General features: G+C 59.8%; 1 protein-coding gene across 1 annotated transcript in view; it reads right to left on the bottom strand.

Annotated features, from left to right (window-relative positions):
* The window catches only part of ROR2 (receptor tyrosine kinase like orphan receptor 2), a 200,724-nt gene that overhangs the window by 41,631 nt on the left and 131,494 nt on the right, over window positions 1–27,599 (bottom strand). Inside the window, exon 2 of the mRNA XM_079789753.1 lies at window positions 7,507–7,584. Coding sequence (XP_079645879.1) covers window positions 7,507–7,584 — 78 coding nt within the window. The remainder of the gene's footprint in view (window positions 1–7,506; window positions 7,585–27,599) is intronic.

Consider the following 27,599-nt stretch of genomic DNA (forward strand, 5'->3'; position numbering starts at 1 on the left):
CCTTCCTTCCCTCCACTGCCGGCACCGGCTTCCCTCTGGCACCCGGGACCCGGGCTTCTCTCCAGCCACCGGCAGGCACCTGGGACCCAGTCTTCCCTCGCAGCCCCGGCTTCGTCTGGAAGGATGTCTGGTCTAATTAGCATATTACACTTTTATTATTATAGATTGTATAATAGTCCCCTGTACACCAACCCCAATTTCTTTATCCATTTTCCAATCGGGGTGCGGTGAGCTGTTTGCACTTTTGCTGGCATGAGCCCGTGTTTAATGGCCTGCATCTGAGGTCTCCTCTGCAATGCGGCCGGCACAGCCTGGGCGGCGGGTGCCTCGGTGCCACTCAGGTCTGCTGAGCCCGGAGCGGCAGCCGTTCCTGGATGGCCCACGTTTGACCGATGGCTCAGTGCAGGCATTCTGTATTCCAGTACGTCCCATAAGATGAAGCTGGTCAACTGTGTTGTTCCAATTTTTAATATGCTTTTCTATTAGTCTCAATGAAATCTACGTCAACTGATTCTGTATTTACCAGCCAGCTATGAGACTTGTGTCACGCTGAGTTGCTGAGTGCAATAACTTCAGGTTTACGACTTCATCTGGTCTGATAGCACCATTAAGGCTTTGTCTACAGGACTATCTCGTTTGACATTAATGTAGTACTTTTGGTTAACCCAGCACTACCCTTCATTTTTAATTTAAAAACCTGTTTATGATTATATATAACACGTGAATTTTACAAAAACATGAACTGTAACACAGTTTATGAGACCCTGTGTGAATCGGTTCGTTTTTAAGTGATGAGTTTTGCTTTCAATGTGTATATTTTGCCTCTTGATTCTTCTTTCCTATTTTCTACTGTTACAGCTTTGAGCTGCTGCCTCCCATGGTCATTGTTATTGACGGCTGTCACTGTCAGCCACCTGGACCCGCTGACCGGCTGACCAGTCCTTTCCTGTCAACCCCGCTTGGGCTCCCCTTCCTCGTGCCCGGCTCTCCTGGTCCCGCGCCTCCTTGGGGCAGGGCGGGCACAGGAGCTGAAACACGGGGTGGGTGTAAGTGCTGCCCTCTCACCCTCGAGCAGCGCCCACCTGGGCAGGCGCCCGCCGGCCACACGCTGCTGTTCTGGGTCCCGCCGTCCCGCGGCCTCGTGGGTCGCTGACGCCCCTCTGGAAGGGCCACTTTCCCGCCTGCCTTTCTCTCCGCCATCTCAGACACTGCGATGTGCTCCCCTTCAGCTCCTCAGGCCGGTGCCGTCGCCACAACCCCACGTCCGATGTGAGCCTCCGCCGGCGGCAGGCAGTTCTCTCCCAACCTCACGAAGGCTGCTTCTCCGCCGCCGTTCCCCCTCCCGCCCCCCCCCCCCCCCCCCGTCCGTCTGCTGACCCGCCACCTGGGCGGGGCCTCTCGCGTGTGCCCGCAGTCCCGTGGGGCTGGTTTCCTGAGGAGCCGAGGCCTGGGTGCCCGTGGCCGGCCCTGGGAGTTCCCCTGGGACCCCACAGCGTGTGCTCATGCACATTTGGTTCCCACGGGGAAACGGCTGTGCTTCCCGCCAGGAGCCGGGCTGAGGCGCCTCCCTGGGCTGAGGGGTGAGTGGACAGCAGCCCCCGTCTCCTCTCCTGTGGAGGCTCATCTGCACCTCTGTGACCCCCTGGGGTCCCCTCTGGCTTGAAGTTCAAACCCAGGGCTCCTCTGAGCAGGCTGACCGGCACAGGCCTGTGTGAGGTGCAAATGCAAATGCCTTCATCTTCCTAAAACCAACCTTGACTTTTGTCCCAACCTCTCTTTCTCCTGCTTGAAGGAGATGCAATGCATCCAGTTCCCGGGGATCAGAGCCGTGAGTGTCTCTCATGTCCCCTCACTCGGGAGCGTGCTGGTCCTGGGGCCCCCGAGGGAGCGTGTATTCTGGGAGCTGGCCCAGCACCCGAGCCCAGCCTGCAGAGAGTCCCGTCAGCCCCAGGGCCACCTAGCAACGACTCCTGTCACTGCTGGGCAGCCCTCCTCAACCTGCGTGACACCTGCCGAGCCCAGTCCTTTGCCTCCCGGAGAGCTTTCCCTGGGTAACTGGGCGGGTCTCCGAGGCTGCCAGCGAGTGGGGGCCCCTCAGTGCTTCCTGTCCTGGTACCCCGCCTGGCACATTGGTTCCCTCCCGTTCCTGGCTCCAGGCAGCCTCCCCCTCTCGAGAGAGAGAGTTCCCCGAAGCACGGAGATCGCTGACTCATGACTGAGCACTGGCATGTCATTTAAGGGGGAGGGTGGCCGAGTCCTGTGGCCATCACTTGTGACTGCCATTCATTCACTGCCGGCCAGAACGAGAGCTAGAAGGCCAGCTCTCTGAGGCCGGAAGCCCTGCTCGCTCCCTGGTTAATTCGCAGCTAGCACTAACCACACGGCTTCCTTTCCTCGTGTGCACCTGTGAGGGGGTGCTGAGCCCCTAAGCTCTCCCCTCGCTCCCAGAGGCTGCCTGCACGCGGCCCCCGACCTCTGCACGTGGCCCCCTGACCTCTGCATGCGGCCCCCGACCTCTGCATCTGGCCCCCCAACCTGCAGACACGACCGAGCAGCCCAGAGGAGCCAGGCCTGGTGACTGGGAACTGGCCTCTGTGGGTGCAGCCAGCACTCCGTGGGGTCGGAGAGAGCCAAGTCTCCCCTTTAATCGCCCAGAGGGTCCCTTCCTCCCAGCAGAGGACGGGTAAGAGCTGCAGCTGCCGAGCTCTCCTCTGCCGCCAGGCCGCTTGCTGCTCACCCCGGGGCGGGGGTGGGGGGGAGTCCTGGACAGAGAAACACCGGAGCGGGGGACGGAGGGCCTGCCCAGGGGCCCCTCCTGCCTCCCGACAGGTCACGCCTAGTGACTCTTCATCCGCTGACGGCCCGCTCGCCCCAGCTGGTCGGGGTACTCAGTGTGTGAGGTCTGAGGGGTACGGAAGCCTTATCAATGAAGGGAAGCAAGGGCCCGGGGTTTAATCTAATCAGTGGGCAGCCAAACACACAACCGCCGGGAAGGGCGGTGGCCGGAGACCCTGGGCCACAGGAGGCACGGAGCTGCTCTCCTGGCGCACGTTCCGGTCACCCCACCCTGGGTGTGGCAGGCTCCTGCAGCGTCCGGTGGCTGCACAGGGCCCGGCACAAAAAGGGGGAGCCACGGGGCAGGAGCAGAGGGTGTGAGACCAAGAGCGGGTCCGAGGAATGAGGAACGGAGAACCGCACGCCCTGAGGGGAGACACGTGCCGAGCGCGCCTGCGCGTGGGGAGGGTGCTGGGCGAGCCCGCCGTGCGCTGGGTGCAGTTCTGGTCCTGGGACCTGTGAGCGGGACCGTGTTTGGAAGCAGGGTCACTGCAGATGCCTCGGGTTAAAGTGAAGTCACACGGGGTCCTGCAGGAGGACATTTGGGCCCAGGCACACCGAGAAGAGGCAGGTGACAAGACAGAGGGGGGGTGCTCGCCCAGCCAGGCGGCAGGGGTGGCCAGCAACACAGAGGCCGGGGCAGCTCCTCGGAGCTCCAGGGGAGCAGCCCGGGGCATGGGCTCCCAGCCTCGGGACACTGGGTCTGCGGGGCTGCGCTCTGGCAGAAACTGAGGCAGGGAAGGAGACTGCCCAGGCTCAGGGTGACACTCAGCCTCGCAAAGGGACAGGGACAGCGCGCCCCGCCCCCGCCCCCGCAGCTGCCATAAGACAAGCGACGTGAATAGCCGTGGCAGCACCATGGACCACGAGCTGAGAAGGAAGAACCCCTGCCTTGCGTCACTTCAGCAGCGACGGCAGCGGCTGCCAGATGCCACGACACTGTCCCAGCTGCGGCTTTGGTAGCAGAAGCTGCCTGGGGGGAGAGGGGGCACTTGGGAAGATGAGCTAGAAGGCCCCACTCTCCCCCGCGCTGTCCAGGCCCTGGCCGCGACCGCAGTGCTGGGCACGCTTTGAAACCAACCCGTGGGGTGACGCTTCCTCCCAGCACCGTTCCCTCTGTCCACCTCGGAGAGCCCAAGGGCCTGCAAACCCGCAGCCAGCAGGTCGGGGCTAACGGCCTTCCCCTCGGAGGGACAGAGCCAGAGCCGACCCACGGGAGCCCTGGCCCAGGAGGGGGGGAGGCTTGGGCCTCTGCACACTCCACCGGCTGCTCCACAGCAGGGGACGCGCGGGGGGCGGGGGGACAGGGCCAGGCTCCAGCTAGGCCAGGCCACATTCCCATCACAGAACTAATGCCGTGTCTGCAGTTAGGGTGCTGGTCTCAGTTTTACCCCATCAGCCGCGGAGACCCTCATCTATACAAACTCCAGGAAACAATCTCTCCCCCCTCTCCCCCTCCCCCCTCTCTCTCTCTCTCACACACACACACACACACACACACACACACGCACACGCACACACAAACTTCCATAATAAACCAGATATGCACCCAACACGTACGCTAATCGATCCATACATCCTACCTGAACGGGAACCTGCTCTCGGGAGGCAGAGAACAGGCTTCGTTCCCATGCCAACACGGTGACCCCGGTGATTGCTGCTTTCTCTGTCCATTCAGATGCTCTGAGGTCACCTGGAGCACAGCCACCCTCCTCCGGGGACGGCGGCCCTCCCTCCAGTCAGCACGAGGGTCAGCGTGCGGGCATGTGCAGGCTGCGGGCGGACAGCACCCCCACGGCCTCTCCACAACGGCCCACTCCCACGAACACGCCAGTGCTGCTTTTACAGAACCCGGGATGGGGGCATATGCATTGGAACAGATGAGGAAACGGTTTCCAGGCCAAATGTATGCTTTTGTAGTAACAATAAAATAATGTACCTAATGTAACAAGAAACACAAAACTGCTGCTAAGTGCCTAGCCCGTTAGCACAGCGCCGACCCGGGGCCGACGGTGCCACGCCACGGTGCGGACACTCGCAGCAAACCCGCAGCTCGGCATCACATGCCCGCCGCGCCCGCGCCCTCTGAAGTAGGCTCAGGTCTCTCTCAGTGCCACCCACACGCACACGCCAGGTGCTCAATCCTGGCGCAGGGATCTGAGCACAAATGCTCCTTCCACTGGCCCCAGTCCCTCGCCCCCGATCTGCTCGGCGGCGGCACCCTTGCCGCCTGCGCTTCACAGAGGCCCGGCTGGCCCTGGAGGAAGCTGAGGCTCGTGCCATCCACTCGGCTGGCATCGCTGTAATCCATGACGTAAGCCAGATGTGCCGCCAGCACCTCCCAGCCGCTCTGCCAGCAGGAAAGCGCAGGGGTCGGCGCCTGGCACCGCCAGCAGTCCCTCTGCCGCTGGGGGTGCGGAGGAGGCGGGACCCCAGGAGGAGGCTCCCCAAGAACCAGAGAACTGGGTGCCCGGGAAGCATGGGCCCCGGGGCTCCGGGGCTGCGGAGGCAGCCATGCCTGGAAAGTGACGGGCACACAGGCACCGATCACAACTGCAAGGACAAGTGGCAGCGTCCAGCCACGGCCTCTGAGCGAGCACCGCCAGGCCGCTCATCCCTCCAATGGGGGGGCGGGGGCCCGAGCAGAGCCCTTGCCACACAGGAGGGCGGGCCACCCTCCGTCCAGGTCTGCTTTCCGGCCACCCCCTCAGACCGCTGCCCGCAGGGCAAGGCCAGCCTGCTCAGGCTCTCGGCTTCCTCTGGTACAGGAAGTCCTCACGGGATAACCTCTGCGGCTTTAGGTGAAACAACGTATAATGAAACCAATTTTATCATCTGCTCCTACGGCACCTCATCAGTTACAATGAAGCGACGTTATCCGGGACACACAGCCTCTCGGCCGCTGAGCCTCTGCTTGATGTTTCTGTGCGGTGGGCAAGTCCAGGCTCCCAAACTGCCTGGAAGCCCCGCCAGAACTGCCCGGCCACATGCGGGCCTGCCAAACAGGAGGAGCCGAGTCCCGACGAGCAGAGGACAGCTCAGCTCAGCTATCCACAGGGTGGCCAGGAGCGCCTGAGCACGGCTCTGACGGAGCGATGCTTGCAGCTGAGGGCAGGTGAGAACGTAAGCATCAAAAATGACCTCTCTTCCTAAGAACGCGTCCCCAGCCCAGCGTCCCACAGGCTCCCAAGCTCGGCCTTGGCTCCGTGGGGACACGTCTCTGCCCTGACAGACGCCTCCCACAAGCAGCCGGGTTGCCTGCGAGCCAGCGAGCGAGGTCACGATGACCCCAGCCCAGTCCTTGTGCCCCATCAGCTTGCTCTTCCATCCAGCTGTGACTCTCCGGGTGAGAAACGTGGTGGCCGGCGGTGCTCCACCCACTGCTGGCTCCTCCCTGCCCCTGCCCCAGCCCAGGTGCACTCTGGGGGCAGCACGCTCTCCGAGGGGAACGCGAGAGGCTACAGAATGACTACAGAAGGGATCTTAGCCCTTCACTGACGTCTGTCCACTTTCTCCACCCAGCCCACTCCTTCCTGCCTGCTCCTCCTTCCCCGCCACTTCCCCCAGCGCCGCCTGCGGCTTCAGAGCATAAACCAGGCCTGCCACATCCCGCCGGGACCCTTCCATGCGGCGAGGGGGAGGCCCCACATCCTGCCGGGACCCTTCCACGGGCGAGGGGGAGGGCCGGGAGGCGGAATCTCTCCTGCCGTCGGAGGAGCTGTGTGCGCTCTCCCAGAGCTGCCTGGCAGACCTCTCTGTGACGATGGAAATTTCTAGGTCTGGGCTGCCATCACCATTCCTCAGCCACGTGGGGCCACCGGGCACTTACCATGCAGCAGGGAGGACCGAGGAACTGGGTCCTCACCTCATTTGGTCTGCGTGCAGGGCTGACGGCCGCAGTGCGGGGCCACACAGGCTTGGCCCCTGCGAGCCACTGGGACCTCAGCCAACCCGGCCCAGGGCCCCACCTCACTCAGCTGCCCGAGGCACTGAGTCCTCGTGGCCTTGGACACACCCCTCCCATCATCTCTTAGCAAATGTCACCTCCGTGCAACCTCCTGTCCCCACACCAAGATGCACCCGCTTTCCTTCCACTCAGCGACCTCATCCCTTCCTTGGGCTTCTCCCCACAATCCCTAATTGCAGGCCTTGACAGTTTCCCAGGACCCCGGCTCCCAGCCCCGCCCCCAGGCAGAGCCCACCCGGGCCTCAATCCCGAGAGCACAGACGGGGCTGTCAGCAGACGGGCGAGGGCTGTCTGACCTGAACTGCGGCTTCGTCGACTGAGAAATAGCTCCAGAACGTAAGCATCAAAAATGACGTTTCTTCCTACGAACGCTTCCCCAGCCCAGCGTCACTCTGGACAGTCACATCGAGAGTAACCCCAGGAGACGGACGGCCACCTGTCAGCAGGAGACGCAGTGGCCAAGCCAGGAGTCCCCTGCCCTACGGCCCTCCCTCCCTGCAGCGGTTACCCACCTGCCCCTGCCCCCACCACCAGCTCCCACAGTGTGCAGTGTGAGGAGAAAGCTATGGAGGGGCATGGTGGCACCCCGGGGCAGTGCCATCCCGGGGCACCGGGCCCGCAGTGCGGCAGCAAGCCTTGAGTACAGATGGCGGCCCCGGGAAGCACTGCCCCAGGCCTGCGTGCAAGAGCACCTGCCAGGTTACCTTTCGGGGTTGGAACGGGGCTGCCGTGTCCGTCCAGGTGTCCGGAAGGGTCGTTGGGGTCAGGCGCCTCCGAATCCCCTGCGCAAGAGAGCAGAGCACGGGGTCAGTGCGGGGCAGGCACCCCCCCCCCCCAAACGCCCCCTGCCACCGAGCACGGGGTCAGTGCGGGGCAGGCACCCCCCACAAACGCCCCCTGCCACCGAGCACAGGGTCAGTGCGGGGCAGGCACCCCCCACAAACGCCCCCTGCCACCGAGCACAGGGTCAGTGCGGGGCAGGCACCCCCTCCAAACGCCCCCTGTCACCGAGCACAGGGTCAGTGCGGGGCAGGCACCCCCTCCAAACGCCCCCTGCCACCGAGCACGGGGTCAGTGCGGGGCAGGCACCCCCCCCCCCCCAAACGCCCCCTGCCACCGAGCACAGGGTCAGTGCGGGGCAGGCACCGCTCCAAACGCCCCCTGGCCACAGAGCACCGGGGTGGGGGGGCGCTGGGAGGGGGGAGGCCAGGGCGCGGCCCAGGGGCTTCTGTGGCGTTGGACTGGATGCAACCGGAGACGTGGGCCTTTCGCTGATCCGAGCGGACGGAGCAGCGTGGGAGGCGAGAAGTCCATCACTGGGCTAGTCAGCAGGTCGCCCCAGACCCAGGCCCCAGCAGTCTGAACAGTCAGAACTGAAGCATTTCTTCACCAGCTCACCCCTCCTGGCCCAGGCCCGTCTTCCGCCAGCGGCCAAGGACAGATCTGCCCGACTGCAAGGGCAGGGGTGCGCATCGTTACTGCAACCTTTTCCCCGACACCACGGGCAAAGGCAGAGCTGGTCTGCTCCCCTGGGAAGGCAGCAGGAAGACTTGGGCCCGAACCAAACACGGGAGGAAGGGTGGTCCAGTGAATGACAGCCTAGGAACCATGTGGGCCTCCACTGACCCTGCTCTTTACTCAACCCAGTCCTTCCCTTCCGCTTCTCCTTTTAGACTTCTACCTGCGAGTGGGCTTGGACTGGGCCCCCACCCTGGGGGGTGGGGGGATGTGACGTCAGGGGTGAGTCTGACAGAACAGCCTCCGGAGGGACCGAGGTCATGCATCAAGCCGGTGGAAGGACCGGGCGCACACACCGCGGACTAGTCTGCAGCTCAGAAAGGCGGCCAGGCTGGCACCTGCCGCCACGTGGTGCACCCAGGACCGGCGCTGGGGGAAGCCAGCTCAAAGGACAAATACGGTTTCACTTCCGTGAGGCATCTAAAGAAGTCCAGCTCACACAGAAAGGAAGTGGGTGGTGGGCGAGGGGCTGGGAGGCGGAGGGCTAGTGCTTAATGGGCAGTCTCAGTTTTGCAGGATGAAAGGCTGTGGAGATGGGGGATGGTGATGGCTGCACAACAGTGTGAACGTATTCAATGCCACTGAACTGGACACTTCAAAAGGGTGGAAATGGGCCCTGGAGTGTGAGACTCGGCTGGGTGGCGTGTCATCTCACAGGTTCGATCCCGTCGGGGCACGTGTGGGAGGTGGGAGGTGGCTGACCGATGTTTCTCTCTCACATCCATGTTTTTCTCTCTCAAGTCAAGTTTTTAATTTTTGTTGTTGATTTCAGAGAGGAAGGGAGAGGGAGAGAGAGACAGAAACATCAACCACGAGAGAGAAACATGGACCGGCTGCCTCCTGCACGCCCCCTACTGGAGATGGAGCCCACAACCTGGGCATGTGCCCTGACCGGGAATAGAACCAAGACCTTCTGGTTCAGAGGTCGACGCTCAACCACTGGGCCACACTGGCTGGGCTCAAATAAATTTTTTTAAAAAATGGTTAAAATGGTAAATTTTACGTTATGTGTACTTGTCACAATTTTGAAAGTTTATAATTCAATATTAGGTCACCCCACTTGTCTCTCCTACAAGAGAAACAGAACTAAAGATGACCCTGACATTTCAAAGCCCTCTTACGAGGAGACCTTGCTCGAAGCAGCTGAGGTGTAAAAAGGAAGCACGAGTGGGTTTCGATGGAATCAGGCACCAAGTTCTTCCCGTCAGCGGCTCAGCTCCGTCAGCGTGGCTGCCTACACTGCGGGCCCAGGTCTGGCCGCCCTCCCACCCGCAGGCCCGCAGCACAGGCGCCCGGGGAGCAGCCGCGGCCACAGACCTGCAGCGCCGCTGCCCTCGCTCCCGGCAGCCACAGGGACACGGCGCGAAGGGCCCATGCGTTCACACCCCTTTGGGGAGCTCCTTGTCACTGCTGCTTCCAGCCCAAACTGTCCACGTGCCGGACGCCACTCTGCCACGCCCTCTTCCATAAAATGATCCCGATTCGCCGTTCTGAAGGGACACCTTTAGTCTCTGAAACTGCCCCAAATGGCACGGCGGCCCTGGGCCCCGCGGCCTGCTGCCGGGGCTGCGGGGCTGCGACGCAGGGTACCCCCTCAGGAGGCCACTGGCCCCGCAGGGGCCCGGACAGAGCCGCCGCCCCGAGCAGAGGCAGGCAGCCCGGTGCAAGGCCGTCCACGGGTTTTTGCTAAAGAATCAAAGGCTTCAGTTTGGGTTTGGAGCTTAAAATTGGCATGTCACACATGCCATCACTCAGACTGTTTAAATGTAGAGAGACCACAGGAAATCAAACACACTTGTACTATATACACACATCTGAAAGAGGCTTAAAAATTATTAACTGCTTAGAAATTGACAAATGGTGTGAAACAGTGAAATAAATACACACCCTGAAGAAAAATAAGCACCATTAGCCCAATTCCACGTGGAAAAGAGTGCCCATCCTCCAGGCAGCGTTCGGCTGGAAGCGTACATATTTTTACACGCACGGAGTTGGGGCGGGACAACCACACTCCTTGTGCGAGGAGCCAGGGGTCACCCCACCCCCGGGCGTGCAAAGTCACCCATGGCATTAGGAATGTGAAGATTCTCTTTGATAGGTTGTGCTAGTCAGTACCGATGTTGGATTTTTCGTTTCTGTGAGCCCCGAGCATTATCCTGGGTAGAATCAGGGTGAGTGCCTGAGTAAAACAATGTCCTCTATACACTTGGAAAGGCAGATGAAGTTTCACACAGCCCACTAGGCTGATTCCAGAGCGCGGGCCGCCAGCCCCCCAGTGGGGCCCTAGGTGTGGAAGCGTAAGGACGAGGCCGGGCACTTCCTCTCACGTCAAACAGCGCATAAATCCAGGACGCCATCGCCAGGGAGGGTCCCACAAAGCCAGGCCCTGCTGCTGCTTCCTGACTGAGAAGTAAGGCCACCACGTGTGTTCTGAAATGTAAGTGTCCTTCTCCTACTCCACAAAATTTAGACACAAAATGGTCACCCTCATTCAAGACACACGCCTCCTGCCCGGCCGGCGTGGCTCAGTGGTTGAGCATCGACCTATGAACCAGGAGGTCATGGTTCCATTCCCGGTCAGGGCACATGGGCGCAATTCCAGTGTGGGTCATGCAGGAGGCAGCCAATCAATGATTCTCTCTCATCATCGATGTTTCTATCTCTCCCTCTCCCTTCCTCTCTGAAATCAATAAAAATATATATTTTTAAAAAGACATGCGCCTCCTGAAAGCTGGGAGCAGAAGGTCCCGGGTGCGGACCTGGGGGACAGCACGAGGGAGGGCAGGGTCCCGAGGTCCCAGCAGGCGTCCCCGGGCCCTCACGGAAAGGTCGGGAACAAAACCCAAAGGAAAAACAAACACAAGACAACAGCAAAAACTGCCAGTACAGCACATGCCACTATGAGTTATCTGGGAAATTATGGAGGTGACTTAAACCCCTTCTTATTTTATTCTTAAACGTCTCTACAATGAACAAGCACCCATTTTAAATGACATGATTCACATCCCACAGAACTCGCCATTCCCGCCCATAAGCCAGGGGCTGCTCGTGTACCCACGGCCGTGCAGCTCCTCCGCTCCGTGCTCCGGAAGGCCGCCTCCCCCTCCCGCCTCCCGCGGCAGCCGACGGCTCTCCACCTCTCCGGTGCATCTGCCGTGGACACTGTATGTAGATGAAATCCTATGACACGGCGCCTTTTGAACAAACACCAGTTTTATTATTAGGTTTTAAAATTTCATGTTGGCATTAGCAACAAATAATATAAAACGAGTCTAGGGAGAAGCAGGCTCTCCCGGGTGACAGAGGCGGCCGCTCGGTGCCCCACCGCAGGGCGCTGCCAGGCAGCACAGGGCGTGGGGAAGGATGAGATGCTGAAGGGTGTGGGAGAGAGAACTTGGGGGGGGGCGGACTTGGGGCGCGGAGGGTAAGGGAAGGGTTGCAGCAGCACTGGGGCGATGTCATCCTCTTTCTCCCCAACTACACACGCCTCTGCCGGCCCTGGGCTGGCCACGGGGCTCTCCCCGGCTCCGCCCTAGGCTGCGAGCATCCACTGCGACCCGCTGAGCGAGCCCGGGGGTCCGAGGGCCCGGCCTGAGTGCGCTGGTCCCGCCGGTGCTGTCCTGAGCCCCAGGCGGACGGACGTAGGGACACCTCGAGGGAGGGGTCTGAGGAGACCCGTGTGTCCACCTCCTGGGGACCAAGCGCTCTGCTCCTGCAGACAGGGTCGACTGGGAGAGACCACACGCCCTTCATGTTGCTAAAGCCTGAAAGGCGTGCTCCTGCCGTCCGTGACACGCGCCGTCCGTGACATGTGCCATCCGTGACACACGCCTGCCTTTTCTCCCCGGGACGGGTGGGTTCCACCGTGAACCCACAGGGGGACAAGGTAAAGCCACTGGGAAGCTCAAGCCTTTGGGGCAGCAATCAAAAGAGGGGTATCAGCTCCTTTCAGTTCTGTGCCGCTTAAAGAAAGGGGAACACTTCACAAGGAGCAAGCATTAGTGTGCCTGGTTGCAGCGCAAGGATACACGAGGTCCAGTCGACCGTGTAAGTCACACCGCGGTGCTCGCCACCACGTGGCAGCTGGTGTGTCCTGGGGCAGAAAGGATGGTCAGGTCTAAGGAGACAGCGTGCACCTCAGTGAGGGGCCCTCGGCTACCGACTAATGTAGGTCTAACGTCAGGGCACACGCACGGCAGGGGTGCGGGCACCCTCTGGTGAGCTTGCCCCTTCCTATAAAGCTGGCACTATTCTAGGTCAGTTCACTGAGAGCATTACACACCGATCACACGGCGCCAGCCCGACCGAGGGTCCCGGGCAGAGACGTGCTGCCGTGAGGAGCCCGTCCCCACACCCCCTCCTCTCACCCCCCCCTCCTCCCCGCGCAGCCTCAGAGGCGGCCCAGGTCCCAGCAGGACTCCGGGACCGCAGCCAGGGACCCTCCAGCGCGCCGTCGCGTACACGGACACGAGGCCCTCGGAGAGAGCTGGGCTTTGAGCGGAATGGAACGTTGGTTGTCATGGCGTGGGGATGTCAGCTCTCACCCTGGAACTGAGGGCACCTCCGTGGCAGCACCTGCCACCACCCTGTACGCGGGGGCGAGCCAGGGGGGCTACAGAGCACTGGGGAGGGGAGCCCAGGGCGCAGCCAGGCTCGCACAGGCCCCAAGAACACGGCGATCCTAACAACCCCTCCCGCGCGGCTCCCAGCAGCGGCCTCTAGTGGGCCTGGCGGTGGACCATAGGTGACCATCTGCCTGCGGCTGCTCTGGCCGCAGGCTCCCGCCGGGAGGGCGACACCGGCTCTCTCAGGAACAGCAGAGACTCCGGGGAGCGAGTGCACGAATGATGCCCGGCCGCGCCCTTGGGTTTGAGTCCACGCGTCTTTGACTTGTTTCTCTCTAAAACGTTTTCTTGTTCGGACTATTCATCCACCGGTCCCTCCCTGTTGATGGGAATCAGGACACCTGCATTAACGAGATGCGTCTCTGGCATATCTGAACAGCTTCAAAGCAGTTTCCACCGAATCGGTGAGGGGGTCCCACTCCCCAGCGCCTGGCCCCGCGTTTGTCCTTCTAAAGGTGGGATTTCCAGGACGGGAGAGGAGAGCAGCGTCAGGGCGGAACAGGTGGCAGCCAGGCGGCAGGGAGACCTCAGGCAACACCCCACCCCACGGGGAACACCCCACCCCACGGGGAACGGCCCACCCCACGGGGAACGGTCGCGCGCTCCAGAGCAAGCGCTGGGCTGAGCAGGAGGCAAATCAAAACCAGCGGCGCTGGCGACGCCGTGCTGAGGGGACACTGAGGGCCGGAGGGAGCACGGAAAGCCCCCCAGAGAGGCGCTCAGCCGGGACTGGGCCCCAGAAAGCAGTGGGCTGTGAGGAGGCGGCGATGTCTCTGGGAATGTGTTTATGAAAACACCACGCCACGCGCCTCACTTGCCAGCTAGGAAACCACAGCCTTCCCGGTGAGCCGCCGGACCGAATCGGCAGTACTCAGCCTGCCACTGTCACTTGGTTATTTCTAACGCGCGGAGGCAGCGTGGGCCTCTGGTTCCGCAGTCCTCTCCTCGAAGGGAGGCCTGCTCTGCTCTGCAAACGCCAGGGAGGGCCGACACCCTGGACCCAGGGAGGCCGTCGCTCGCCAAGTTCCCCTGCGCTCGGATTCCAATCTGCAGCGAAACGACCAAACCCACGAGAGCCTGTGCTCGGGCCCGAGGCCCCCAGGGCTGCCTTCAGCCTCCTCCCTCTCCCAGCCTCCCCAGCGGAGGCCCAGCCTCAGGGCCACGCGAGACTTGGTGGAAGGGGAGCGAGGCTGTCCACGACCCCCTCTGCCAGCACTACAGCCCCTGCAGCTGCGGGCGGACCCTGCAGAGCGGAGGGGGCACCCCACGCACAGGTGGCTGGGAAGGCGAGGCCCAGCCCCTCACGAGTGACTCACACTCGGGGGCTGCCTTCTGGGAAGGACTCACCCGAAAACCCGCAAAGAGCCAGCATAGCGCTATGTGAGTGCCCCAGGCCCCGCGGGCGCCACGGAGACTCCTGAGCATCGTTATTCCCATTGGCCTTGACTCTGGAAGCGTTTTCATTAAAGGTAAGAAGGAAAGGACATCTTTAAAGGAACAGCCAGCCCTTAGAAGAAGATTTAAACTTGGCACTGCCCCAGGGAAAGATGAAGTTCCTTTTATTTGCCTAAGGGAGGAGCTGTAAAGCTCGCAGCACTGACCCGGAGGGGGTGGGGGGTGGGAGAGGGTGGGGAATGAGAGGGGTGGGGGTGGGAGAATGTGGGAGGGGGTGGGGTGTGGGAGGGGATGGGGAATGAGAGGGGTGGGGGTGGGAGTGGGAGTGGTGGGGGTGGGAGAGGGTGGGAGGGGATGGGGGTGAGAGGGGTGGGGTGTGGGAGGGGTGTGGGAGGGGATGGGGAATGAGAGGGGTGGGGGTGGGGGTGGGAGTGGTGGGGGTTGGAGAGGGTGGAAGGGGGTGGGGTGTGGGAGGGGGTGGGGCGGCCGAGGTCCACAGCGCTCTCAGCCCAGGGGCCCCGTGGCCTGTTTGAAATGGGATTTGTCAGCAGTGATGACCTTGGCGTCGTGGAAACCATCGGGGGAAATGGCTCCTCTAAGCCAAGGTGCCTGGTCTTTGAGAGCGGTTTCTGTGGGGTCTGCGGCGGCTGCAGCCACAGCCCGCGGCCTGGGCGCTGAGGCGGGAGGCCTCCCGGGTCCCCACGGGCCCGGCCTCTGGTGTCCGTGTCTCACTCCTTACAAGGACACGGCACGCTGCAGGAGGCCGTGCCTCGGTGCTAATCACTCCGCAGACTCTCTCCAAATAAGGCCCCACCGGGAGGCACTGGGGCTGCCCGCACAGTCTATTTTGGGAGACACAGTTCACCCCATGACAGGCAGGTTATTTACCTCAAAGCTTCTTTATAATCCATGCTGATCTGAAAGCAGCTTTTGCACCAGGTGGTTAGACTGACAAAGACCAGGAAGTCTCGGTGGGAAGAACAGGCGGGATTTGGAGCCGGCCGAGGTGCCGCGGCGGGTCGCCATGTGCCGCAGGGATCCGCCAGCCCCGACCCCTCCTCCTGAGGACGGCCCCCGGCTGCCCGCAGAGGCGTCATGGAGCACTGCTGTCCTCGAGCCCCACCTCCCCAAGCGGCCAGCAGCAGCCATGGCACCGGGTCAGGCCCGTCCTCCAGGCCGGCACGCCTTCCCCCAGCACCTGCAGCCTGCCCCCCAGCGCCCACCCCTGGGGAGCCGGCAGGCCTGGGAGCCGGTCCGGTGGAGCCGTCTGCCGGGCCGTTTTTGGTAACACTGTCAGCACTTCACAGTGCTTCTCCTTTTCCGCCCATCGCCTCCCCACCCTCACGCTGCGAGCCCCCCGGGGTGTCTCCTCAGCCCCGGCCGGGATGCTGGTCTGCAGAGCGTTCCCTTGGTTTCTGTGCCTGCCCCTCAATGGCCTGGCTTCACATGGCACAGCCATATGGCCACCACTCCCACACGGACCCGGCCAGCGGATCACTCAGAAATCCGAGGACCTGCGCACGTCTCCACTCGTGCGTCTGGCAGACACGGCCCATGCCACTCGTGGGGGCACCTGGCCCCCCACTGCAGCCCCGCGTGGCTGCCTCCCTGGCTGCAGCCTCTCCTCACCCTCACCCCCACATCCAACCCGCCCTGTGCTCCACTCCACGATGCGCTGGGACGGACGGCAGGGGTGAGTCCAGAGCAGAGAGAACCAGACACAAAGCGCCTTGTTGTTCGGCCTCCCTAACACCAGACTCCAGAGCAGCAGAGACCTGAGGGGCGCCCGGCCTGCTGCCCTCTGGGGAGCCGGCCAGGATGGAGAGGGGCTGCCGGCCTGGCCTGGCGATGCCCCCCGCTCGCAGCCGACCGCACGTCTCCTGCTTCCGTCTCCAGCAACGCTCCTTCCTGAGCATGGCCGCCCGACTGCCCGGCCGTGCGCACACTCCCTCACACCGTGCACTGCCCGGCCGTGCGCACACTCCCTCACACCGTGCACTGCCCGGCCGTGCACACACTCCCTCACACCGTGCACTGCCCGGCCGTGCGCACACTCCCTCACACCGTGCACTGCCCGGCCGTGCACACACTCCCTCACACCGTGCACTGCCGGCCGTGTACACACTCCCTCACACAGCCCTTCTCACCGGGCAGACGTGTGGTCACCACTCCCAAAGGGTAAAAAGAAACTTCTGCAGCTTTAAAACTGTACCACGTGCCACTCAACCCTGAAATGCCCCGCCTGTGACACACACTTCCCAGCGGGTGTCCCTGCCTGCATCCTGCTAGGCGCCCCACCTGCACGCCCAGGGGTCGCAGGCGCACACTGCACAGTGCCCGGCGCATTGCTGGCAGAGGCCCGGGAAGCCTGCTCCCTCTACAGCGGCAGACAGGACGGCGGAAACGCACCATTTCCGACCTCGGAGAATGAACTACAGCCACAGAACAAACGAAAAGCTCATCCACCCAGGAGCAAGGACTGCAGGCAGCCAGCAGATCTGCTGCTTTGAAGCTCCGTTAAAAGTGCCCTCACGCCCTGGCCGGTGTGGCTCTGTTGGTCAGAGCGCAGTCCCCCGCATGGAAAGGTTACAGGTTCGATTGCCAGAGTACATATCTGGGTTGCGGGTTCAATCCCCGGTAGGGGGCATACAGGAGGCCACCCACCGATGTTTCTTCCTCACATTGATGTCTCTGTCTAAAACCATAAAAAATGTATCCTGGGTGAGGATTAAAAAAGAAAAGAGAAGTCGTTGCCGTCAATATTTTGTCTAGACTTGCAGCAGCCGGAGACATCTCGAGATAGGTCCCAGAGCTGGGCTGTGGCTGTGGAAAGGTGGCAGGTGGGGGCTGACCCTGGGCATCACCAAAACAGCAACAACTATTGGCAATACCTCGCCGCCAGGTGCCGTGCCTACACCTGCAGCCACATAAACCCGACCCAAAATGGAAAAGGAAATCTGGGCGAAACAGAGGACCACAGGGCTTCCAAAGCTCCAACGTGCTCCCAGGATCAAGAAGGCTATGCACACACCCAGGAGGCTATGCACACACCCCGGAGGCTATGCACACACCCAGGAGGCTATGCACACACCCCGGAGGCTATGCACACACCCCGGAGGCTATGCACACACCCAGGAGGCTATGCACACACCCAGGAGGCTACGCACACACCCAGGAGGCTATGCACACACCCAGGAAGCTGTGCACACAACCAGAAGGCTGCGCACACACCCCGGAGGCTATGCACACACCCAGGAGGCTGTGCACACACCCCGGAGGCTATGCACACACCCAGGAGGCTGTGCACACACCCAGGAGGCTGTGCACACACCCAGGAGGCTATGCACACCACCAGAAGGCTGTGCACACAACCAGAAGGCTGCGCACACACCCAGGAACGGCCAGAAGGCTGCGCACACACCCAGGAACGGCCAGAAGGCTGTGCACACACCCAGGAACGGCCAGAAGGCTGTGCACACACTCAGGTACCCGTCTGTCACCACGCATAGTTCTCTCTCTGACCTTCTTCCCTGTGCTGTCCATCACACCCGTGACCAATGCTGTAACTGACACTTGTCCTCCTGCACGCCTCCCCGTTCCCACCCGTTCTCCACTCCTCTCCTCTCGCCACCCTCAGTCTGTTCTCAAGGCAGAGTCTGCACCAAGCATGTCAAACTCATGGCCCACGGGCCGCATGCGGCCCACAACGAATATTTTTGTGGCCCAGCCAATACAACGGTATGTAAGGAACGTTTTAATAAAAATTTCATAACTTAAATTTTACAATATCCTGTTATGCATAATTATTAACGAACTACAACGTTCGCTAATGGCTGATTACTAGAATCGTGTTGCATTCATTTCCCTTACACGCAGGCGCACCATTTCTCTCCACTAACACCAGTAGCGAATATTTTAGTAGCTGATGGCCACATCATTAGTCTTGGACTGACTTGTTTGGTGTACGCAACAGAAAATATTTCGCTTTCGGAGAACAAGAAAAATAAGGTTTACCAGTATTTGCATTATGCTTACTAATTTGTGCAGTTATTCAGTGTCTGGTAAGTTAATGTTCAAGAAAATATATTAATTTTTATTAAAATATTCAGTTATTTTATGTTAAGGATGACTCATTTATTTCAGCCCTTTGTATTCAGCATGTCTCTATCGAAATAAACTTACGTTTCCATGAAAATGGAAGCTTTTGCTTTTTTGTGGCCACATCCACTCACACCTTGTTTATTTGGCCCGTGGTAGCCTGTGAGTGTGACATGCGTGGTCTACACTGTACATACACGCACACCTTTACACGGCGGGGCTGGGAGATGCCCGATTTCTTCACGGTAAAGAGCAGGAACTTGTAACACCAACCCAAGCATTTGTAGTCACAGTCCTGTAACATCGATATTGAACAGACTGTTAAAGCAATTAATTATCATAAAATGCATTTAACTGTCCACGATCATTTTTTCTATAAATTAATGTCTTTGTCTTTTCTAAGCTTCTTTTATTTTATATTTTTTTATGATCAACTTCTATTCCTAAAAGTAAGGTTGGGAATATTTTTACTTATTTTTTTTACTTTTAGTGAATTCACTAGGGGTGATGTTGGTTAATAAAATTGTATGGTTTCAAGCATACCCATATAACTGGTTTCAACAAAACTTCATCTGTATATGCTATTGTGTGTTCACCACTCCAAGTCAAGTCTCCTTCTACCACCATTTACCCCCCTTCACCCTCTTCCCACTCCTCCCCACTGCCCTCGGTGATCACCTCACTGCCGTGTCCAGGAGTCTGTGGTGCGTTTTTTCGGTGCTTAATCCCTTCACCTTCTCACCGAGCCCCTCGATCCCCCTCCCCTCTGACAGCTGTCAGTCAGTTCCATGTGTCCATGCCTCTGTCTATTTTGTTCGCCAGTTTATTTTGTTACTTAGATTCCACATATAAATGAGATCATGATTTACTTGTCTTTCTCTGACTGGCCTATTTCACTTAGCATAATGCTCTCCAGGTCCCTCCATGCTGTCTCACAGGGTAAGAGAGCCTTCTTTTCACAGCTGCACAGCATTCCATGGTGTAATGTCCCACGGCTTTCTATCCACTCGCCTGCTGATGGGCACTGGGCTGTTTCCAGATCTCAGCTGTGGTGAATTACATCGCAGTGAACACAGGGTGCGGAATGCTTTGGAATTAGGGTTTCGGGGTTCTTCAGATGCCGTCCCGGGAGCGGAGTCACTGGGTTATAAGGCAGTTCCATGTTTTCTTTTCTGAGGAGACTCCGTACTGTCTCCTTTCAAAGCAAAGAATTTATTAGAGTTAAGTTAGCAATCACATCACCAGACACTACTTACTTCCTGTGTCCCTATAAAAAAGCACGTTCAATACATTGTTTTACCCAACTGAGACTCTTAAACTCATAAATCATGATTGTCTGGAGGCTTTTCTTTGAGGCTTTTTTTATTTCACAGCCAGAGCCCTAAACTAATCCATCACGGAGCGATGTCACGGGGGTCACGCAGCCTGCCTGCCTTCCCCGGGGCCGCAGGCGTGCGCCCAGCCCGGTTTTTACAGCATCGGCCCTAATCACACAATGGCACCTGGGACCTCTCTCCCAGTCATTACCACGAAAGCACACAAAATGCATGCACACACACACATGCTCCCCTGACCAGAGGTCCCCGGATGTGGCTTCAGAGACCCCAAACAGTCACGTCGGAAGGAAGACGTGCCCTAATGGAGGCAACAATGGGCGCCACGTCCCTGTCCGCGGCCGGGGGTCGAGTCCCTGTCCAGGAATGGCTGACGTCCCTGGGGTCGCCGTCCTTCTCCGTGACAAGGTAGTGAGATGCCTCTTCCCTCAAACCCTCTCCCGACACAGCACTCAGAGGAAACGCGGCCATTTCTCCCCCGCATACCTGAGGGGGGCCGGGGGCCTTCCGAGGAGGGAAGCAGGCGGGAGAGCGAGGCCACCAGGCAGGGAGAACCCCTCCCGGCTCCTCGGCGGCACTTTGCATGAGCAAAAGCCGCCGGAGACCTGCCCGGGAAGACATTTCAAAGAGAACCACCAAGTTAAAGACCACTTCCCCGGCCTCCCCTTTGCGCTCTGACTTTATAACGTCCGTCCCCTTTCTTCTGGCATCCGCACGTGGGGCTGAGGGAGACGCAAGGGACCCGCTTGTTTCCGGTTCCAGTTCTCTTCCCGCCCCCAGAGGCGTCGCGCCGTCGCTCGGTGCTCTCTATGGGGAGGGCGGGTGCTGGCCCAGGAGGCGTGTGGCAGTGCCGGGCCGTGTCCGGACGGTCTGCGTGGGGTGGGGGCACCCGGCATCTGGCGGGTGGGGGCAGGGCGCTGCCAGACGCTTCGATGCACAGACCGTCCCACCAGGCACCGTCAGGCCCTCGCGTCCACATTGCGGGGTTAAGACACCGTGGCCTCCCGTCCTCCCATTTCCCTGCGTGCGCCTCGTTGTGAGTCAGCGAGCCGGAGAGGTGAAATGAAAAGCAGATATGTTCTTGTCCAGACACTGACTCCTTGCTCATCCTTCTCCCAATTTCAGACCCAGACACGCGTCCCCAAAGGTGCGCTGAGGACGCCCCACCTTCACAGCCGCGGACTGGCCTCACGGGGAAGAGCATGGCGTCGAGGCTGCGGTCTCCTTAAATGCAAAAGGCGCCGAGGAGGCCTCGCCCGGTGCAGGCACGGCCCTGAGGGTCGGGGCCTCCCTGTCCCTCAGCTCCCTGTGCACTGTGACCCCAGGCCTGTCTGGAGGGAGCGTGAGAAAAGGACCAAGAACGTCCGTGGCGATTTTACCAGGGAACTGAGTCCGGGGCTGCGGAGATCGGCCCAATCCCGGAGCCACCATGCGGTGCGCAGGCAGGCGGCGGAGCTAAGGCGGCCGGTGCTCCTCGCCCGCCCCGTCCTGAATGGCGAGCGAGCGCAGGACTGAGCAGACCGCCCTGGCAGGGGCGGAAGCAGCGAGTCCTCCGGTCTAATTGAAGGTGAAGCGGCTGAGCCTCGCTGGGGCCGCGGTTCCCGCACAAGGGTCCGCTGTGTGTCTCAGGCCCGTGGGTGACCGCGAAGCAAAGGTGACCGGCATTTAAAACTGAGCGGGTTCCCCCAGCAGACACCAGGCTGACCACCCGGGCCAGGCCAGGCGAGGGGGGACGGAACGTCTGTGTACGCAGGCGGTGGCTCGGCAGCGGCCCTGCCAAAAGCCACACAGGACAGCCACCCGCGTCCTCCAAGGCACACAGTGTGACCCAGCGGCCCACCTCTGGAAGTTACCCTGCGAAGTCAGGCACACGAGCGAAGTGGTTAATGCACACCATTACTCATTCCAGCCCGGTTTCTGGTTTTGTTTGCATTTTCATGAACTTTTGTCTTTTACTGTGCAGATCATGAGTTTTAACACATGAATAGATTCATGTCACCAAGCCACAGTCAATATACAGAATGGTTTCACCCAAAAATCTCTTCTATGCTCGCTCTCCCTCTACAGCCCCCCTCCCTCCACCACTGTAGCTGTGTCTCCTGGAGAAAAATGGGATCCCACAGAACGAACAGAGGGGAGCAGCAGCCGGGGCTCTCTGCCGCCTTCTGCCGCCAGCAGGACGTGCGCTTGTGAGGAGCCTCCCTGCACAGGAAGGGAAGGTGTCACACAGACAGACGCACCCAGGATCGGCACGGGAGCCGCGCTAAGTTCGCTCCCCTACCGTGTGTGTCTCCCCGTCACTCTCTCACTCCACTGCCCCGGGCCCCGCCCTTCCCTTCGTCTAATCCCTTCTCCACAGGGCGATCCCTTGGCCTGTATGGTCTACGAGGCCCACGCCTGGCCACTTCCTTGGGTTTTCACTTATTGTGTGCAGGCTGCATGGACAGGAAGCGTCCACACGAACAGAAGCTGTCCGCCTCTCCCCTCCGCAGCCGCCTTCCGTCGGGTTCATTCCCAAGCCCCCGCGCAGACCCTAGAGAGCAGAGGACGCTCTCCTGCCTACTTCCTTTCCACCACTCCCCAGGCCCACTCCCCAGGCCTCTCCCGGGCCGGCCGGCGAACATGCTCAGAACTTACCCTACGACACAGTCATCGCTTTTCGCGAGCTTCCCGTGAGCACACCGAGGCCGAGAAGACAAGCAGGGCCCCAGGGCCACGCAGAGGTCTCGCCAGGGAAGGACCCGGCTCCACTGAGCGCTCGGGCCCTGGGCCAGGGAGCCGCTCACCTGCACAGAAGCCCCCCGACGCCCATGAACTCGTCCGACGGCAACAACGCCGACAGCAGACAGTGTAAGGGACGGACACATGAGTCATAGAAACATTTTTAAAGTAATTTTCTTTGAAAACTCGAAACTTCTGCTCATCCACGACACATGAAGTCAGACCCCCAAATCCTTCCCAATCACTGGTCAGGACCTCACCCTCTGCACCTAGCTCGAGGCCTGACCTGTGCAGCTTAAAACCCCAAAATGCAAGCACCTGTCTCCTACCTGAGAGGGAAACCAGCAGAACAGAACAGGGGTAAGAACTGGCCGCGATGCTCAGGGGGCAGGCACAGGAAAGAACCCACTCTGCTCTCCCCAAGCGGGAGGCTGCGGCCTGGGCCGGGCTGGGCAGTGCTGCACGTGGCGAGGGCCCTGCAGACACCCGCAAGGCATCCCAGGAGACGGCTCCTCGGGCCACCTCGCAGGGCGGCCCCCTCACCGCCCAGAATGAAAGCCCTGGCTGTGCGTGGAGGGAATCCGGAGGGCACTTGCCAAGTTCACAGAAGATACTGGTAGAGGTGCTGACCAATCAGACACTTCTGTTTTCTCCCCCGAAGACACGGGTACAAAAAGCGGTTCCGTGTGTGAACAGCTTTGAGGACATCTCACTGTCTCCCTGGGCGTCCGTCACGTGGAAGTGTCAGGTGTCTCCCCTTCATCGTGACCAAGGTCAAAGCAGACCCCACCACTGGGAAGAGCTGGTCTCGGCCCCAGGGACTCTCCAGTCACCGGAGTCAGAATCCCATGCCGGGCTGTACGCAGACCTGCCAAGCTCCCCAGAGGATCCAATGGCAGCACCCCCGCTGTGGGAGGGGGTGCGAGAGGCCCCAGGGAGGGGGAGGACAAGGAGAAGGAGAGGGAAGGAGGAGTGGAGAGAGCCATGAAGGAGAAGAGCCAGGCCTGCCTCATGGCTGTGTGCAGCTAGACCAAGAGGGCGGGTCCTGGGCCAAAACCAAACTCTGGCAGGCCGGCACTCACCAGGGTGGTTCACCCTCGGCAACCACTGCGTGGCAGCACCTCGTGGTGGTCTCCTGGCAGCCAAGGCCGGCACAGCGCTCTCTCGGCCAATGTTAGCCATCATCAGAACGGAATGCTATCACCAGGAATCGGTCTGACCACATCCCCAGCCCAGGAACAGAGTCTGAGGACAGCTGTAACTGAGGGGTGCCCCTCATCACACCATGGTGGCATTTGGTAAAGCTGATAATATGCACCAAGAGCTAAAACGCCAGCCACTGCGTGCTATGAGCTCCTAGCAGCACTCGGCCACCAAGACAGCTGGTTTGACCTTGGAAGTGACCAAGTGCAAGCCAGGCAGAAGACGACCCCACAGCCGCACCAGGCGCGGCAGCCCTGGCTGAGCCGTGCACGCGGCCCGAGGCGGCCTTGCGAACCTGGAGCGGACCGGTGGTCTCCGGCAGCGCAGGAGCGTAGGACCTGGCTCTCGGGACGCTGTCACAGGTCTCCTGTTTCATGGGGACAACCAAGCTCGCCCTAAAGCAGGACTGAAAGGGCGTGTGCCGCACACAAGCAGCAGCCACCAAAGGCCTTCTGTCAAGACCGGAGGGCCTGCAGGAGTGGCGGGTGTGGTTTGCATTATGCTTAAGCTATGTTTTCACAGGGATTACTCGCCTGTGACGCTCGGTCACAGACCCGCAGGAGGAGCCGGAACACACCAGCAGATCCAGAAGCCCCCGGCCGTGAGCTCTGGCTGGAGGCATGCCCGGTTCCCGGCCCTGCAGGCAGAGGCGCGCCCAGTTCCAGGCCATGTCTCCTGGCAGCTGCGGGCACTCCACCAGGGCTGCAGTGTGGGCCCACCCAGGAGGTGGGAGCCAATCACGTGGCCTGAGCCCAGGGACGGGTAACACGAAGGTAGTTCTACCTCAAACAGGAGCTAACGGGGCTGCCCCGCACCCCCGAAGCCTGTGTGCCTGGGTCAGAGGCCACAGGACCTCTGCCGGCAGCTCCACCTGGGAAGGGGGGCGGGGCTGGGTGCCCGGAAAGCCAGGCGCTGCCTGACCAGTACTGTCTGCCGTGTGGAGCACAGGCGGGGGCTCAGCCCTTACGAGGACGGGCCTTGGGGCCTTGGGGGTGACCTTCTCCTGCGAGGCCGAAGCTGGAGGGAACACTGGTGGGCTGGGCAGAGCGGCGAGCCCCGTGCCCTGCCCCTCTGCAGGGGAGAGGGGACCGTGATGGGAGGGGCGAAGAAGGCCCGCACAGACTTGCTGCCACCGACCAGCATGCGGACAGAATGGGCCGCACAACTCTGCTTTCTCAGGCTGGCGTCTGTAACGGGCTGAACTGTGTCCCCCCAAAGCCGTGTGTGGAAAGCTTCTCCCCAGTACCTGAGAATGTGACTGTATTGGAGACAGGCTTTTTAAAAAGGTAATCCGGTAAAATGAGGTCACTAGGGGGCCTACTCCCATCCGCCCGGTCCTCAGAAGAAGAGGAGGTCAGGACAGACACACAGAGGGACCCTGTGAGGACACAGGGAGGCCTGGGGAACCAGCACCGTGCACACCTTGATCTCAGACAATAAATGTGTTGTTTACGCTGCCCAGCCCGTGGCACTTAGTAACAGCAAGCAAATGCAGTATCTTTTGTTGCTGTTGTTAATCCTCACCCAAGGATATTTTTTCCATTGACTTTTAGAGAACGTGGAAAGGGCAGGAGACAGACATGATTCGTTTCCCCCTGCATCGCCCCCCCCCCCCCCGACAACAGGACAGGGCAAACACTGAAAATCGAACCTGAGACCCTTCACTATGACCACTGAGCAACACCAGCCAGGGCTGAATACAGGATCTTCTAAAAAGAAGAGCGTGGCTCCGTGCAAACAGCGTGCAGGTGCAGACAGAGGCCCCTGCAGTGCCCCAGGCGGCCCTGGCGCCTCCCAGCCCGGCTTCGTGCTGCTGTCATTCTCTCCTGGCTGTTACTCCTGGAACAATTTACAGGTCACGGTTCGATTCCCAATCAGGGCACATGCCCAGGCTGCAGGCTTGATCCCCAGTAGGGGGTGTGCAGGAGGCAGCCGATTAATGATTCTCTCTCATCATCCATGTTTCTATCTCTCTCTCCCTCTGCCTTCCTCTCTGAAATCAATAAAAAATATATATACACTAGAGGCTCGGTGCACAAATCCTGGCCTGTGGACATCCCCTGAGGGGTCCCAGATTGTGAGAGGGCACAGTCCAGGCCGAGAGACGCCACTGGTGCACAATCGGGGCTGGGAGGCACCGTGGGAGGGCTCCAGTGCATGTCCGGCCTGTCTCGCCCAGTCCCGATCGGCCAGACCCCAGCAGCAAGCTAACCTACCGGTCGGAGCATCGGCCCCCTGGTGGTCAGTGCACATCATAGCAAATGGTCAAACGGTTGAACGGTCGGACACTTAGTATATTAGGCTTTTATTATACAGGACTTTTTTAAAAGAGAGAGGCCTGGACTGAAAGATGGGGGAGGGATGCTGGGCTGACCCTGAGCTTCCTTAAAACCCACCGCTCTGGAAGCTGCTCACTCCTTCCTTGTCCTTTTTAAAAGTCAACCAGCCTCTTGGTGAGTCTGCAGTCCTGCCACAGTCTCCACACCAGGCGTCCTCAAAGCACGGCCCGTGGGCCACATGCGGGTGTTTTTGCCGTTTTGTTTTTTTACTTCAAAATAAGGTATGTGCAGTGTACATAGGAATTTGTTCATAGTTTTTTTTAAACTATAGTCCGGCCCTCCAACGGCCTGAGGGACAGTGAACTGGCCTCCTGTTTAAAAAGTTTGAGGACCCCTGCTCCACACCAAGCCCTCTGGCTCCTCCTTGGGAGGGGAACCCGGACAGGAAATGAACTCTGAGGCCCGGCAGGTCGTACATTTCTGAGGTCTGGTTAGAATCCCCATGTATCCTCCAAAGCAACAATTAAGAGTCAGTGGAAGTCGATAATCTTAAAGACGCAGGCAGCATGGACACTGCACCGTGGAGGCGGGATGTGGAGCATGTCCAGGTGGGTGGCAGACTCCGTCCCACAGCCCGTGGCAGAGGGCGCAGGCCCCTAAGCTGACACTCAGGCCCATCTCCACACGACAAAGATTCCAGTGCTTGGAAACGGGACACGGTGACACCTAAAGTTCGAGAAGAGGAAAGAGCAGGTGCAGCCAGCCCAGATGATTTGTTTTTCCAGAGTTGATTTGTGTGAAAGGGAAGATGACACACAGATGTGTCCAGGGGGCCAGGGCGACCAGCCTGTGCGCCCCCTGCCTGCCCAGGGCAAACCGCACACAACAGAAGTCTGCTGGCAAGCTGTGGCCTGAAGTTCTTCTCATCGTTCTTTTCTCACAATCATTTAGCTCATTTTTTCTTCATACAAGTATCGCATATTGTAAAGTAAATGAACTCTGACACCCAGCATGGAAACACATTTCTGTGCTCCAATTAAATAGCCAAATAAGTCCAATGAATAAATCAATCCTGAAAATGCAAATAAAACTGATTTCTATCCTATCTAATAAAAGAGTAATATGCAAATTGACCGTACCTCCGCTACACCCACCAGCCAATCAGGAGCAAATATGCAAATTAACCCAACCAAGATGGCTGTGGCCACAGAGAGAGCAGGAGGCTTGGGTTTCCCCGGCAATGGAGGAAGCCAAGCTTCCCACACACCCTGGCAGGCCCAGGCCTCCGCTGAAGGCTACAAAGTTTCAATTATAGAAGATAAATAAATCTCAACAAAAATGGCTGCGGCCACGGAGCGAGCAGAAGGCTTGGGTTTCCCCGGCAATGGATGAAGCCAAGCTTTCCGCACACCCTGACAGGCCCAGGCCTCTGCTCAAGGCTACAAAGTTTCAATTATAGAAGATAAATAAATCCCAACAAAAATGGCTGTGGCCACTGAGCGAGCAGGAGGCTTGGCTCCATTCAAGGCTACAAAGTTTCAATTATAGAAGATAAATAAATCCCAGATACCAGGGCCTCCGCTTGGGTCGCCGGGGGGCGTGGATGGCCTGAAAACCACCACAG

This window comes from Cnephaeus nilssonii (genome assembly GCF_951640355.1).
Source record: "Cnephaeus nilssonii genome assembly, chromosome: 14".
NCBI classification, from domain to species: Eukaryota; Metazoa; Chordata; class Mammalia; order Chiroptera; family Vespertilionidae; genus Cnephaeus; species Cnephaeus nilssonii.